The sequence below is a fragment of the Conger conger genome, chromosome 16 (assembly GCF_963514075.1).
Source record: "Conger conger chromosome 16, fConCon1.1, whole genome shotgun sequence".
In the NCBI taxonomy this organism is placed as follows: Eukaryota; Metazoa; Chordata; class Actinopteri; order Anguilliformes; family Congridae; genus Conger; species Conger conger.
Window position 1 is genome coordinate 12,629,972 of NC_083775.1, and position 13,345 is coordinate 12,643,316.

General features: G+C 48.5%; 1 protein-coding gene across 1 annotated transcript in view; it reads right to left on the reverse strand.

The window, feature by feature from the left end:
* The window catches only part of tbc1d16 (TBC1 domain family, member 16), a 33,875-nt gene that overhangs the window by 16,094 nt on the left and 4,436 nt on the right, over positions 1–13,345 (reverse strand). The window contains exons 2-5 of the mRNA XM_061225031.1: positions 9,193–9,399; positions 8,312–8,768; positions 812–1,003; positions 19–166 (exon numbers count right to left, since the gene is read on the reverse strand). Of these exons, the coding sequence (XP_061081015.1) occupies positions 19–166; positions 812–1,003; positions 8,312–8,768; positions 9,193–9,367 (972 nt within the window). The 5' untranslated portion in view covers positions 9,368–9,399. The remainder of the gene's footprint in view (positions 1–18; positions 167–811; positions 1,004–8,311; positions 8,769–9,192; positions 9,400–13,345) is intronic.

The window sequence follows — 13,345 nt, forward strand, 5'->3', positions numbered from 1 at the left end:
AGTGTTGGGGGTCCTCACCTGGTCTTTCAGCTGGGTCTCACGGCAGTACTTCCACTGCTGGAAGACCTCAGCCAGCTTGTCCAGTCCGGCGTGGTGGAAGTGCAGGATCTTGTACTGGCTCTCCCTGCTGGCGATGACCAGCTGGCCACTGGTACAAGCCTCGTCACTGTCAGAGAGAGCGAGGTTAGCCTCCCAAAGGCAGCGAGGTTGGCCTCCCAAAGGCAGTGAGGTTAGCCTCCCAAGTGTAGGGAGGTTAGCCTCCCAAAGGCAGCGAGGTTGGCCTCCCAAAGGCAGTGAGGTTAGCCTCCCAAGTACAGGGAGGTTAGCCTCCCAAGTGCAGGGAGGTTGGCCTCCCAAGTGCAGGGAGGTTGGCCTCCCAAAGGCAGGGAGGTTAGCCTCCTAAGTGCAGGGAGGTTAGCCTCCCAAAGGCAGGGAGGTTAGCCTCCCAAGCAGAGCGTGGTTATGGGGGGAGGAGATGAGGTGGAGGCTAACCTCGCTGCGTTTGGGAGGCTAACCTACAGTGGCGGCCTGTAGCGTAGTGGTTAAGGTACATGACTGGGACCCGCAAGGTCGCTGGTTCGATCCCCGGTGTAGCCACAATAAGATCCGCACAGACGTTGGGCCCTTGAGCAAGGCCCTTAACCCTGCATTTCTCCAGGGGAGGATTGTCTCCTGCTTAGTCTACTCAACTGTAGGTCGCTCTGGATAAGAGCGTCTGCCAAATGCCAGTAATGTAATATAATGGGGTGGTAGTAGAGTAAAGGAGGATGCATTTTTCGAGTATTGGGACGCACCCCCTCGTCTCTCTCACCTGAAGAAGAGGCGGAGGGATCTCATGTGACCCAGGTCGACCCGGAACACTCCGCACAGCTGCTCCAGCGCCATGACTTTCTGCTGCTCCTCCCACCGCACCCCCTGCGAGTGGCTGTTCTCCGAAGGGGCGTGGCTGTCCAGGCTGGAGGCGGAGCTGGCTGAATGAGTCATGGACTCGTCACACATGTCCCTAGATGAGGAACCAGTAGAAGGGTTACACTCCAGCCCCCCCCCTCTCTCGACACCGTGAGCCACACTTTCCACTGGATTTTCTTTTAAGTATACACTCACTGCAACTAAATGTATAAAAATATGCAGACATGGTCAACAATTTTTCAGACCAAATGAAGAAATGTGATCTTTTTTTGTTTGCAGAGAATGGTGAGAAAAACATCCAGTGAGCAGCAGTTCTGCAGGCAAAAACACCTTGTTAATGAGAGAGGTCAGAGGAGAAGGGCCAGACTGGTTAAAGCTGACAGGAAGGTAATAGTGACGCAAATAATCACACATTACAGCAGTGGTATGCAAAAGAGCATCTCTGAACAGACAAGGCGTCAAACCTCTAAGTGCATAGGCTACAGCAGCAGAAGACCAATAAGTCTAAAAAATAAGTCTAATAAATACCTGATGAAGTGCTCACTGAGAGTACATATAAATTTGGCGCCCAGTGGCTGAGCATGTCCAGTTCCCACCTTAATTTATAATGACCAATCATCTGCATCCGCGTTAATGCTGGAACCCCGCGCTGCTTTTTCGGGAGACTGTCGACAGCCAACGTTCTCAACCTCACCATGTGGTGTCACCGGCCGCTTCTTGCCGGAGTGCAAGACTTCAGTAAGCTCTCACAGGGTGTATTCAGAGGAAGACCTTTCATTTTGCGGCTTTCGCTGCAGTCCACAGACCCCCCCCGATCGAGCAGCAGGGGTGGCTGTAGAGTGATGAAGAGCAGGCCCCCTGAGCGACTGATCCCTTCTGTTTCCGTACCCTGGGCGAGACAATCGCCAACTGCACATCGCCCTGTGCGGCTACTGTCTGGATTCGATCCGGGGACCAGGAATTCGTAATCCAATCCATCATCCCATTACTGAAGGGAATATTAGAATACTTTCTCAGGATGTCTTGATATCAGTGTGCGACGGCAGGTTTTGTAGCAGTCAGCTCGGGTTGCTCAATGGCACTAAGTCAGCTGCAGCAGCCAATCACAAACATTCACTCACTTCTGTTCATCTGTACTAGCCCCCTACATAGAATCTTTATTAAAGGTACAATAGGTAAGAAGTCCATTGTTAATCCCAATGGCGTTTCAACTTCAGCGCGTTCACAGAGAAGGGGTGAGATAAACAGGCTTGTGGTTTGAGCATATTTGTTGCTGCAATTCCTCTCTTGAATTAGAAATCCAAAATTACCTATTGTACCTTTAATGTGAAAAACGGGTTTGACCATTCTGCTTTGAAGGGAGAATAATAAGAGGTTTAACTGCTCTCCGTTCAGGAACCTTGTGTCCTCAAAGCTCATGAACAGGACAGCCAGTAGATCTATAAAGGCACGCTCCTGAACAGTGACCATGACAGTAACAGCGTGTTCAGTTTAAAAAGGTAACAGTGCACGTTCAGTTTGAAAAGGGAGCGGTGCAGGTTCAGGCAGACGGTGAAGGTCAGTGTTGAGTCGGAGACCAGTAAAGGTGCGTGTTCGGTTCAGGACGGTATAGGTACACCGCGTTCAGGTTGACACGCTAAGGTGGCGTGTTCAGGACGTGCCGTACTGCATGCGTGTCAGCGTGATGAGGCTAGTTAGGAGGCCGAGGGCCTGCGGTCCCTGGCTGGGTGAGTCCCCCGGGGGGGCCTGACTACAGACGTCACACAGAGGCCCAGGGGCAAGGGTACGAGCAGCTCAGGGACGACCCGCTCCCACGACAGAACTAAATATACTTGGTATTAAAGGGGCAGCCGGTGCTGATCCTGGACACCCATAGGTGCTGCTGGTTTCCATAGTTACTCAGTATTTGGTTAGCAATCGGTCAATTGAAGCAGCTGATTACACGGTTAACTCGCCTCCCCTGGCTTCTTGGGTTTTAAAACGGTTGCTGATTTTGGTGTAATTCTTTTTTTTATTGTTATTTTTATTTTATTTAAGTCTTTATACATGCATGGTACTGTATCATTTGTATGAAATATTTTAATGAGATGGATCTAATGGAAATGGAAGTCAAGACAGAGGTCAGGAACATATTGAATAATATCCATCCATTTTCTAAACCGCTTACTTCTGGTCAGGGTTGCAGGGGGGGGGCAGGGCCTATCCCAGCATGCACTGGGCGAAAGACAGGAATACACATTGGACAGATTACTAATCCATCACAGGTCCACACAGCACTCACTCACTCATACCTACAGTTAGAGTCTCCTAATAGCCCGCATGTCTTTGGACTGTGGGAGGAAACTGGAGTACCTAGCAGAAACCCACACAGACACTGACATAATCAAATAATATCCATAAAATCCCTAATGAAAATAATAAAGGTGGATTATTACATATCATACGTAATTTAATAATGGCACGGCATTAATTGCAAGGACAAATGTATCTCAAAAATGTTGTGGTAATTTTGCAGGCGGAATACTGATACCTCTTAACATATAGGCCAGCGGAGGATGGGCATCCCCCTATAGCCGGGTTCCTCTTTGTTCCTTTTCTCTCGCCACTGTTTGAGGGTTTACCTCATATGCTATTTGGGGGTTTAGGGGCCGATATTTCCCACATTTCTTCCCCTCTGTAAAGTGTCTTTGTGACAGTCTACTGATCCCATGCAGTATTAGCACATTCAGATGGACAGGGCTGGGAGCTTCCCCTGGGAGTCCTGTCCATCTCCTCCGTGTCCCTCTAGCCGAGGCTAGCGCACGGCTACGTTCGCAGAACGTGTACCCAGCGGCTGACCTTTGACGCGCAGCCGTAACCTAGAGACACCTCTGCTTCAGTAAACCCGCTCGCACCGGCCTGATCCGGCTGAAGCCACTTACATTTGCACACCTCCCGAAGTAACGCCTCGTCACGTTTTCCCAGAGGGCCGTGCGTGGACGCTTTATTACCCATTCGTGTCGCAGCTGGCATGGCAACATCTCGTGAGCGCTCTCAGATCGGCGGAGTTTGGTTTCATCTCTCCTGTCTTCTTCAGGAGCCCTTCATATTGGTTTTTTTGGTGACTGATATGTTTGTTTTTAGGTCACCTCACAAGGTTTATCCCTGTCCTTGTGTGGTGTTTAATGTGACTTTGTTATCCAAGGCATTCTCTTTTCTTGCAGGTTGGAATGGGGAGTAGTCTTTGTAGGCTTGTTTCATCTCTGAAATGTCCTCAGCCGATCTGAGAGAGCTCACACACACACACGCACACACACTCTCACACATACACTGTCACACATAGGCACACACACACTTGCTCACTCACACACTGTACACACACACACGAACACACTTTCCTCGGCTGTTATTGAGCAATCCCATACTGGTGTGTATGTGTATGTGTGTGCAGGCTTTCAACCAGTTACCCTGTCTCATTTAGGGAAGTAAACAGCAATGCTGGGTCACTCATAGATTAAATCGCGGTAAAACATTATCACACAGCGACACAAGAAACGGTCACCGGGCTTATCATGAAATTTCAATGAAATGTCAGGTCATGTGACCGACTGAGCTGGTGAACAAATTAAGAGTGTAAGAGTATAAGCATGAAGTTGAAGTTCAGGAAAAGATACATCCTCCTTGCCCACCCCTGTTTCAAAGTGTAACAGCAAATACACTTGCAGAGAACCTGCAGAGTTGAACTGACTACAGTTCAACTCTGACTACAGTTGACTACAGTTCAACCCCCCCCCCCCCCTACAGCCAGCAAATTATGCTGAGGCACAGCTGAATTCCTGCCTGGACAGACCCTTCCAAACCACCCCCACCACACTCACTCCCTTTCCATTATTCAGCCCTTTTGGCTTCCTCACTGTCACTGGACTCTCTGCCTCCCCCTAGTGGCCACCGGTTCACATTGCACAATAAGAGACAATACAATTTATAGCACAGGTGGGCAACCAGGGCTGCATCCGTTTCTGGGTTTTCATGCCAACTTCTGGCCTTAATCACTTAATTAGCGCTAACATTCATGCCATCTGACGTTTCAGCTACATTTCTTCATGAATGACATCTGAAGGCTGCTCTTGTGTCCCTATAGGAGATGTTTAACAGTGATCTACTTCATCTGTGAACCAGCGTTGGTGTATACAGCCAATTGACTCATTGAGCCAAGGTAACTGGTGGAAACAAAAACCTGCATACCCACTGGCCCTCCAGGACCGGAAATGCTCACCCTTAATTTATACTATATATCATGGAAAATAAATGTTCCCCTACCTATTGTAACAGTCAGAACAATAAGTTTCTACCCTTTTTGGCCTCTCAGTCCCACATCAATAATCCCCAAACGGTTATCTCCCACGCCCTGATACCAACACAAGATAAAGCACACGTGTATTTTCTATTTGGAAATTTCTGTGCCATTTTCAAAGGCTTGCCCCACTTATTGCCACAGAAAGACAAAATTTGTTTAAAAAAAAATAAAAATAAAATCAGACCAGAATTTAGTTTTCTTAAACTGAAGTCTTCTCGATTGGAACCACTTTCCGGCCAAAGTCATATTCAAAGCAGCAGCTCAATGTATTTGCATCGACCACGTGCAAAGGGGAGGGGATTACTGTGCGTTACATCTCGTTGGACATAAACTGTCGTAATTGCTTCAAGCTGACAGGAGCACAGGTCTACTTCATGTTCCACAGTAAACACTGGGCCACCGACAACATTTGGAAACAAACAACCAAAATGAGTTCTTGGAGACTGAGCGCATTAAACAGGCCAAATTAGAAGCACACAAAGTGCTTTTGTTTTTGAAAAATGCTTATCAGTTTCACTTCCCGAAACCTCTCCAGAACACTAAAACATCTCTCAATTATGCAAGAAACAAAATCCAGCTTTAGCTTATCACTACTAAGTAATCCTTAGCCGAGCCTGTTGTTATTTGTAGGGCTTTGTTTTGCCAAATAAATTGGTATTTTATTCTGATTTTCACTATGCCTAAGAACCTCACTTCCCAATATGTAACATAAAATACATTTTCTCTGTACATTCTGACAAAAGCAAGCTTGGGGGAACATTAGGGGAACTGGGTGCCCCACAGTTTTCCTTTCAAAGCACGTTTACAGCGAAACTCTTTCTGCAGCTGAGCACATTCCATAAAAATATGCTCAATATATTTCCACCACCAAAGCAGAAAGCTCACAGTGCAGTCTGCCTCTGCCTACAGGCCGTTCCAACGGCACCGTGCCAACGTGGCTTTTACCGTTTTATTGGATAATCTTCATCATATTTAGGACTATTAGCTACGCTTCTTTTCAGAGGGTCACAGAATCAGGCTGGGTGAAATATTTCTGTACTAGTGATGTCCTGTGAAGTGGAGTGTAGTATAGGTGCAGCTGGTGCGCAGATTGAAGAGGCCCGAGCAGCCAGCACGGTATAGGTGGGGTGTAACATACCTACTAAAAATCCCCCTCCCCAGGGAGAACCTCATAATGGTAACTCTAGCCTGGGTGGCTATAATAGTCATCTAAGGATTATGGGGGCTGGACCTCTGGCTCCCTCTACAGGCCCAAACCACCACTGCACAGAATTGGGGAAAGCTCTACGCTTCCTTGCTACCAGGGGTAGATTTACAAGATTACCTTATTAGTGGGCCCAACATGAGGTCCCCACTGCTTGGCTGGGAAAGGGCAGAATTGAGAAAAGAGCCAAAACTCTCACACTCCGAGAGAAGCACAGCCCTCCAAAAGGGCTCAGCGCTTGAGCCACAGCTCAGAGAGGAAACCTGCCCTTTTCCAGGCTCTGGCAAGCTGCCCAGGAGCCTCCACAGAGATGAGCTGTGTCCCAGTGAAAGCAGGGTCCCAGGTCAATTTTATACTCTGATCCTCTTTGCTTCACCGTGCACTACAGAACACAAACCCACAAATAATTATACCCTGGGGCCGTTTAGACGGAGAAGTTTGTTCTTAATGAATTCACCAAATTTTTTCTCAACAATTTTTGGATTGCCACCGCTACACCACCTGCAACCATGATGTGAGATGCACTGCAACTGAAGCGCATGCTTCACCCCCCCCTACAGACCGCACAGGGTACTACACGGGAGCTAGCTCCAACCAGAGGGTTAAGAGAGAGGAGTATCACACACTGATGACAGCTGGTAGCTAGCAGCAGGAACCAATGCAGCCAACCAATGCGGTCCTCCACCCGATGCCTTGAGGAAATAAACCATCTGTGCATTTCCACTGAGGACACATAGCAGGCTACTCACAAAGCCTAGGCTCGAACCTGCAGCGACTTGGCTTCTGGGCTCAGTCTGTGCCTGTGGTGAGCGCCTCTTTACACAGAGCCCTGAAGCGAGAATTTTTAATCAGCCTGTCTGAGGGAAACGGTCTGCTTCTGGACAGCGGCCAATCAGGCCAAAGGCAATAAACTGCAGAATCCTTAATATAAAACAAGTACTGTTTGAACGGAGACAAATAAGAATGGGTCCTCAAATGTTATTACATAATCTACAGACATCTACAGACAATTAATCACATGGATTTACAGAACAGACAGAGAGCTGCCTTCACACAACACTCATGTGAACTAAGGAGGGCTGTCTTCATAAGCCTTTATACTACAGACACATAAATCACTGGACATTGTGCTAACCTTTACATAAATAAACTATAGAGAGCTTTATGACAGAGAAGTTTATATAAACTACAAAGGACTGTCTTCAACAAAGGAAGTGTACCCAACACAGACTTCAGATTCCTGTAGAACTGCAGAGACGTTATATATATTACAGTCCAGAGCAGGGATTCCCAAACTGAGGATGGGGTCGCCTGAACAGTTTTGTCTCTTTAAATTATGTGAATGTAGGCTACTACAGTACAGTCAACAACCTGACTATAATAAAGCAATAAGGCATGAGAGGTTGTGGCATGTCGGCAATATAGTAATGGCTAAAGAGTGTTGTTGGTGTGGGTGAGTTGTGGGGGTCACGTACATTTTTTTAACATTGGTTCAGGCATTAAGAGCAGTCCTCTGGCAGTCGGAGGGTTGCCAGTTCGATCCCCCGCCCGGGCTGTGTCGAAGTGTCCCTGAGCAAGACACCTAACCCCCAAATGCTCCTGACGAGCTGGTCGGGGCCTTGCATGGCAGCCAATCGCCGTCGGTGTGTGAGTGTGTTTATGAATGGGTGAATGGAGAAGCATCACTTGTACAGCGCTTTGGATAAAGGCGCTACATAAATGCCTGCCATTTACCATTTACCATTTGAAGTCTCATCAGGGAAAAAAAAAAAAGGTTTGGGGACCCCTGGCCTTTGGAGGAGCCTTCTCCTTCATGTCCACCTTCCCCCCGTTCCCTGCCCCCGCCCCGCGTCCGGTCTCACCTGTTCTCGTTGTCCAGGAAGACGGAGCCACTGCTCTCGGCGAGCGCCTCGCTGACAGGCGACAGGCAGAAGGGCGAGGAGAAGGTGTCCGAGTCGGAGCCCAGCGTGCTGTCACGGCTCACCTCGTCCGCCGACAGGTCACATGACCCTTCGTCCCCCTCCTCCTGCTGCTGCTGCTGCTGCTGCTGCTGGTTTTGGGACTCTGCCCCACCCTCCCCGTCCCCCGTCCCCCCGTCCCCCGTCCCCCCGTCCTCCTCCTCCTCCTCCTCGGCGGGCGGGGGCCTGGAGTGGGGGCGCCGGGTGCGGCGGCGTGGGTTTCGGCGCACGGGCGAGCTTTCGGGGGTGATGTAGCGCAAGGCCTCCTCATCCTGCCGCTGGATTCGGGAGTTGGGCACCCAGGTGAGGATCAGGGTGCTGCCCAGAGCCTCGTCCTTCTCCAGGTGAACACATAGGTACCCTGCGGAAAGACCCGGAAACACACACAGGTACCCTGAGAAACGATCCGGAAACACACACAGGTAGGAACAGGGTCTGGTGAGCCAGTTTGGTTCAGCTCTACAGTGGGAAACGGCTATATTGAGCCAGCCTGGTTCCAACTCTACAGTGGGAAAGGGCTATATTGAGCCAGCCTGGTTCAGCTCTACAGTGGGAAAGGGCTATAATGAGCCAGCCTGGTTGCAGCTCGACAGTGGGAAAGGGCTATAATGAGCCAGCCTGGTTCAGCTCTACAGTGGGAAAGGGCTATAATGAGCCAGCCTGGTTCAGCTCGACAGTGGGTCTGATGAGCCATCATGGTGAGGAAGGTGAAGGTCACCGTGATGTTTGGGAAGAGGCAGGGCAGGGGGGGCTGGGGGTACACAAGGTCGTCAGGGTCCCCCTACCTGGGTGGTGCTCAGCGAGGCCCGGCAGGGGCTCCGTGGGGTGCACGCACACATTGTTTTTGGAGAAGATGATCTCGCCGTCCAGCACACTCCGCGAACCCCCCGACCCGGCATTGAAGGTCAGGAGGTCAGAGGCTTTTGAGGAGGCCCGTCGCAGAAGTCGTCCCAGAGACATCTCCTCCAGCGCCCGGACACTGAGCCCATCCTCTGGGAGAAGGAGGGAGAGAAAAAGAGACACGCCGCCATTTTACACTTCCTACACTCTGCCCAACTGAACGCATCCTTGTGGCGTCCTTAATACACAAAAGTGACAAAGATGAGAAATGGCTGAGTCTTGAGGACTGGACCCAAGCTGAGTTGATCTCAATGTAAATGACCTTCCTTGTAATCCTGCGAACACCGTGGAGGTAAACACTGCCAAAGCTCACTGAAGCTCGCCTGGGAATGTTTTCATTGACTGGGACCCCAGAGGCCTATCACATTTATTGAATTAGCAGACTTTCCCCTATGACGGAATCAACGTCAGCTGGAAGCCAGGACTGTCGTTTCGACCACCTCCGTTAATTCAGGAGGACACAGGCAAGCTTCCTCTCAGCTGCAACCCGGGCATCTCAACTCTCCTGGAATCTCCTACGAAATCAGCAATGTACACCACAGGCGAAAGTGAAGTTTAGAAAATCGCATTATCCCCATGGAAATTGATGAAGTGCTGCAAACCCAGGAACCATAAAGTGTGGGGGGACTCCTCCTAGCGTCATGTACTGTGCAGAGGGGGCCCAATTCTGGTCGATATCCTTCTGGCTAATTTTAGCGAGGGTGGGATGTCTGACAGCCCTCCCTACCTGAGAGATACTATGAGCAAATATGCATTGCCTACTGGGGCTGTAGTGGATACAGGGCTGCTTCAAAGTTTGTGAACTCAACACAGGGTGGCCTTTGTTGCAGTACCTATTTTTGGAGCAATTTCATCTCATCGATGGATGATGGCCTGACGTTCTCTTCAAGAATTGTCATCATGCTTGATAATTGGGATAAGGTTTTTTTTTTGTTAGCTGGTGACGTGTCAGGTCTTCGACAAACATGACATTTCTTAACCAAAAAGATCAATTTAGACTAATCATCAGATGCTCTTTTGCAAAATTACATTGCAAACAGCAAAGCAAAGGTTTCTTCCCGGCTACCCTCCCATTGCCATTGAGTTTGTGTTTGTGTTTCGGCCTGTAGCGTAGTGGTTAAGGTACATGACTGGGACCCACAAGGTCGGTGGTTTGATCCCTGGTGTAGCCACAATAAGATCCGCACAGCCGTTGGGCCCTTTAGCAAGGCCCTTAACCCTGCATTGCTCCAGGGGAGGATTGTCTCCTTCTTAGTCTCATCTACTGAACGTACTGCCAAATGCCATAAATGTAATGTAATATTGTTGAGGTGTTACCATTGACATCAGCAGCAGGAGGCCTGCAGATCCCTAGATTCTGGGGGGGGGGGGTTCACCGCCTGTATGTTCTTGTTGCTCTGTGGGAAACGGTTGTCTTCAGGGTCTTAAATCTCTTCCATGAGGAAAATCTTAATCTTACAGTTCACTGATGGGAGCCCAAAACATTTGCAAGGAGGCTAAAACCCTCTCCAGATTCCCTGAGGAGGTCTGTTTAGAACGAGGCACGGTGGGTTATACTAGCCAGTGTGGGTTTTGTCCTGCTCTTTCATTGGCTAACTTAGTGCCCTGGTAAATAATGCAACTTGAGGTTCATTTATTTATGCACTAATACTCTAATTCTCATCTTTACTCAGGAATTAATTAATTAATTCACTCAGGCATTAATCCCTCAAAAAAATACATGGGATCTGTAAATAAACCCTTTTCATTTAGTAAAGACTGCTTTTTCGTGAACAAGGTTTCCACAGAAAAAAATGATGAGCTTGGTATGGTGCTACAGTACAACCTGAACAGCCACATAATTGTTGACATAATGTGGGAGGGATTCTCAGGGTGGAGTCAGTGAAGTTTGAGTGGTTTTAGGGTGGTGTAGAATGCTGATAAGATTAGGATGGTTTTATGGTAATGTTGCAATGGTCTAGGATGGTCTCAGGGTAGTATGGGATGGTTTTAGGGTGGTGTTAGGTAGGTGTAGCATGGGTTTAGGGTGGCATAGGATGGTTTTGAGGTGGTCTGGGTGGTGTACAATGGTGCTAAGATTATGGGAGTTGTAGAATTGTGGTTAGTTTAATTGTGGTTTTGGTCGTGTTAGCGCGGTGTAGGATGGTTTTATGGTGGTCTTTGGGTGGTGTAGGATGGTTTTATGGCGGTTTTTGGGTGGTGTAGGATGGTTTTATGGCGGTTTTTGGGTGGTGTAGGGTGGTTTTATGGCATTTTTTTGGTGGTGTAGGATGGTTTTAGGGTGGTGTGAGAGCAGCCTGGTGTCTGGGGGCCTGAGGTCATGTGAACAGAAGCATCAATAGCATCTACTGTTTGCACAGCTAAGCCTGCGCAAATATGCCAGGAGTGTGTGTCCGGGACGTATTTATTGTTGTGAAAGGTGTGTATCCGTCTGTATGTGCGTAATGTGCTGTCGGTGTACTGTATGTGCATAGGGCCATACAGTAGTGAAGTAAACAGCTGTTATTGTGTTTATAAGAAATGCTACATGACGCGTTCTCCCCTGTGAGTCAGTGTACTGGAACTGTTATCTGGGGCTGAGAACACCTGTCCCGCCTTAAATAAACACTGGGTACAAGGGCTATACTGTGCACTGTGAGTGTGCGTGTGTGCGCGTCTGTATGCGACCGTGTGAGAGCGCGTGTGTGTCTCTGGAGGTGAGCAAGTGTGCATTTGTCTGTCTGTCGATGAGTGTGCTCTGTAGAAAAGCTGTTCTGAATGGTTGAAGCTCCAAATTGCACCAACAGCTCTAACACAGCCAGGCTTTCTCATAATGAAGTCATGGATGAGGTTTGGGGAAAGAAACTGGGCGTTCTCGGCAAGTCCCTCAGGTTTCATTCAGATTATGCGTTTAGACATTGAAATGGGCACATTAAATGGCTCAATTTAGCTGTCATAAAAAGTAGCTTATTATTTGGTATGCTCATTTCAAACTAATACAGAACACCCAAATATTCAGCGTGTAAATATGATCGCTGATAGTTATTGCTCTACCTGTTATGCTTGATGGCACTCGGCCTAGTTTTGTTTTCCCCTCTTTTGTGCAGTAGAGAAGCGATTGCTCAGCATTATGTTCATTGGAGACGAATCATGAGGGTGGCACAACCAGCTAAAGCAAGAGGTAGCAATACAGTGATACAACTCTACAGGCTGGAACCAAGTCCCTGTGCCAACTCTCTCCCACAGACAAAGATGGCAGAGTGACTGACGGAGAGTTGGGCGTTGAGAGCACTCCAGTCAACAGGGCATCCCCTGCTTAGTCTTAGAACTGTGAGTTTTAACACTTTCAAACAGTATATCCTGTGAGCATATTGATTGAATGTCACCGTGGAGAAAAGGAATGAATGCCGAAAAAAAAAAAACCCCACCTCCGCCCAAATTAAATTAAATTAAAGCGATGGTATACAGTAAAGCAGTAAAGGTCTGTGTTGTTGGGTTGCCTTGTTTATGCCATTGACTGAAATAAATAAAAAAAGTCCTACAGATTGGATGAATCAGAATATAAATCCATTCCAACAGATTGGTGAATTGATAGAAAATCTCTCCTAAAGGCACCTCTGAAACACTGATTAAATATCATATGACCCTGCAGTCTTCTCGCCTTCCCAGAATCCCCTGTTCTACTGCATCTGTCCACTGGTAAAGACCCCCAACGCCGGCGCCCCTGCTCAAAAAGGCCACACCACAATGCTGTTTCCTTTTTCCGTTTCGGAAAGCTGAAAATCACTCCCTTGGAATACCAGAGTGCCTCTCAGCCAGCTTCCGCTGCAGAAGGACTGAACAGGATATCCCGCGCAGCCGACGAATGAGTCAAGGGCCAGGGACAGAGCCAAAAAGACGAGTCAGCACTTTAACATTCGCCACTCCTCCCTCGCTCTCCTTGCCACGGCCCCGCATAGCCGGCTCTCTCTCGCTATCTCTCTCTCTGACACCGGCACGCCAAATATCTGCTCTGCTCAAGCAAATTACACTGCAAATCAGCACCGACGCAGATCAAAC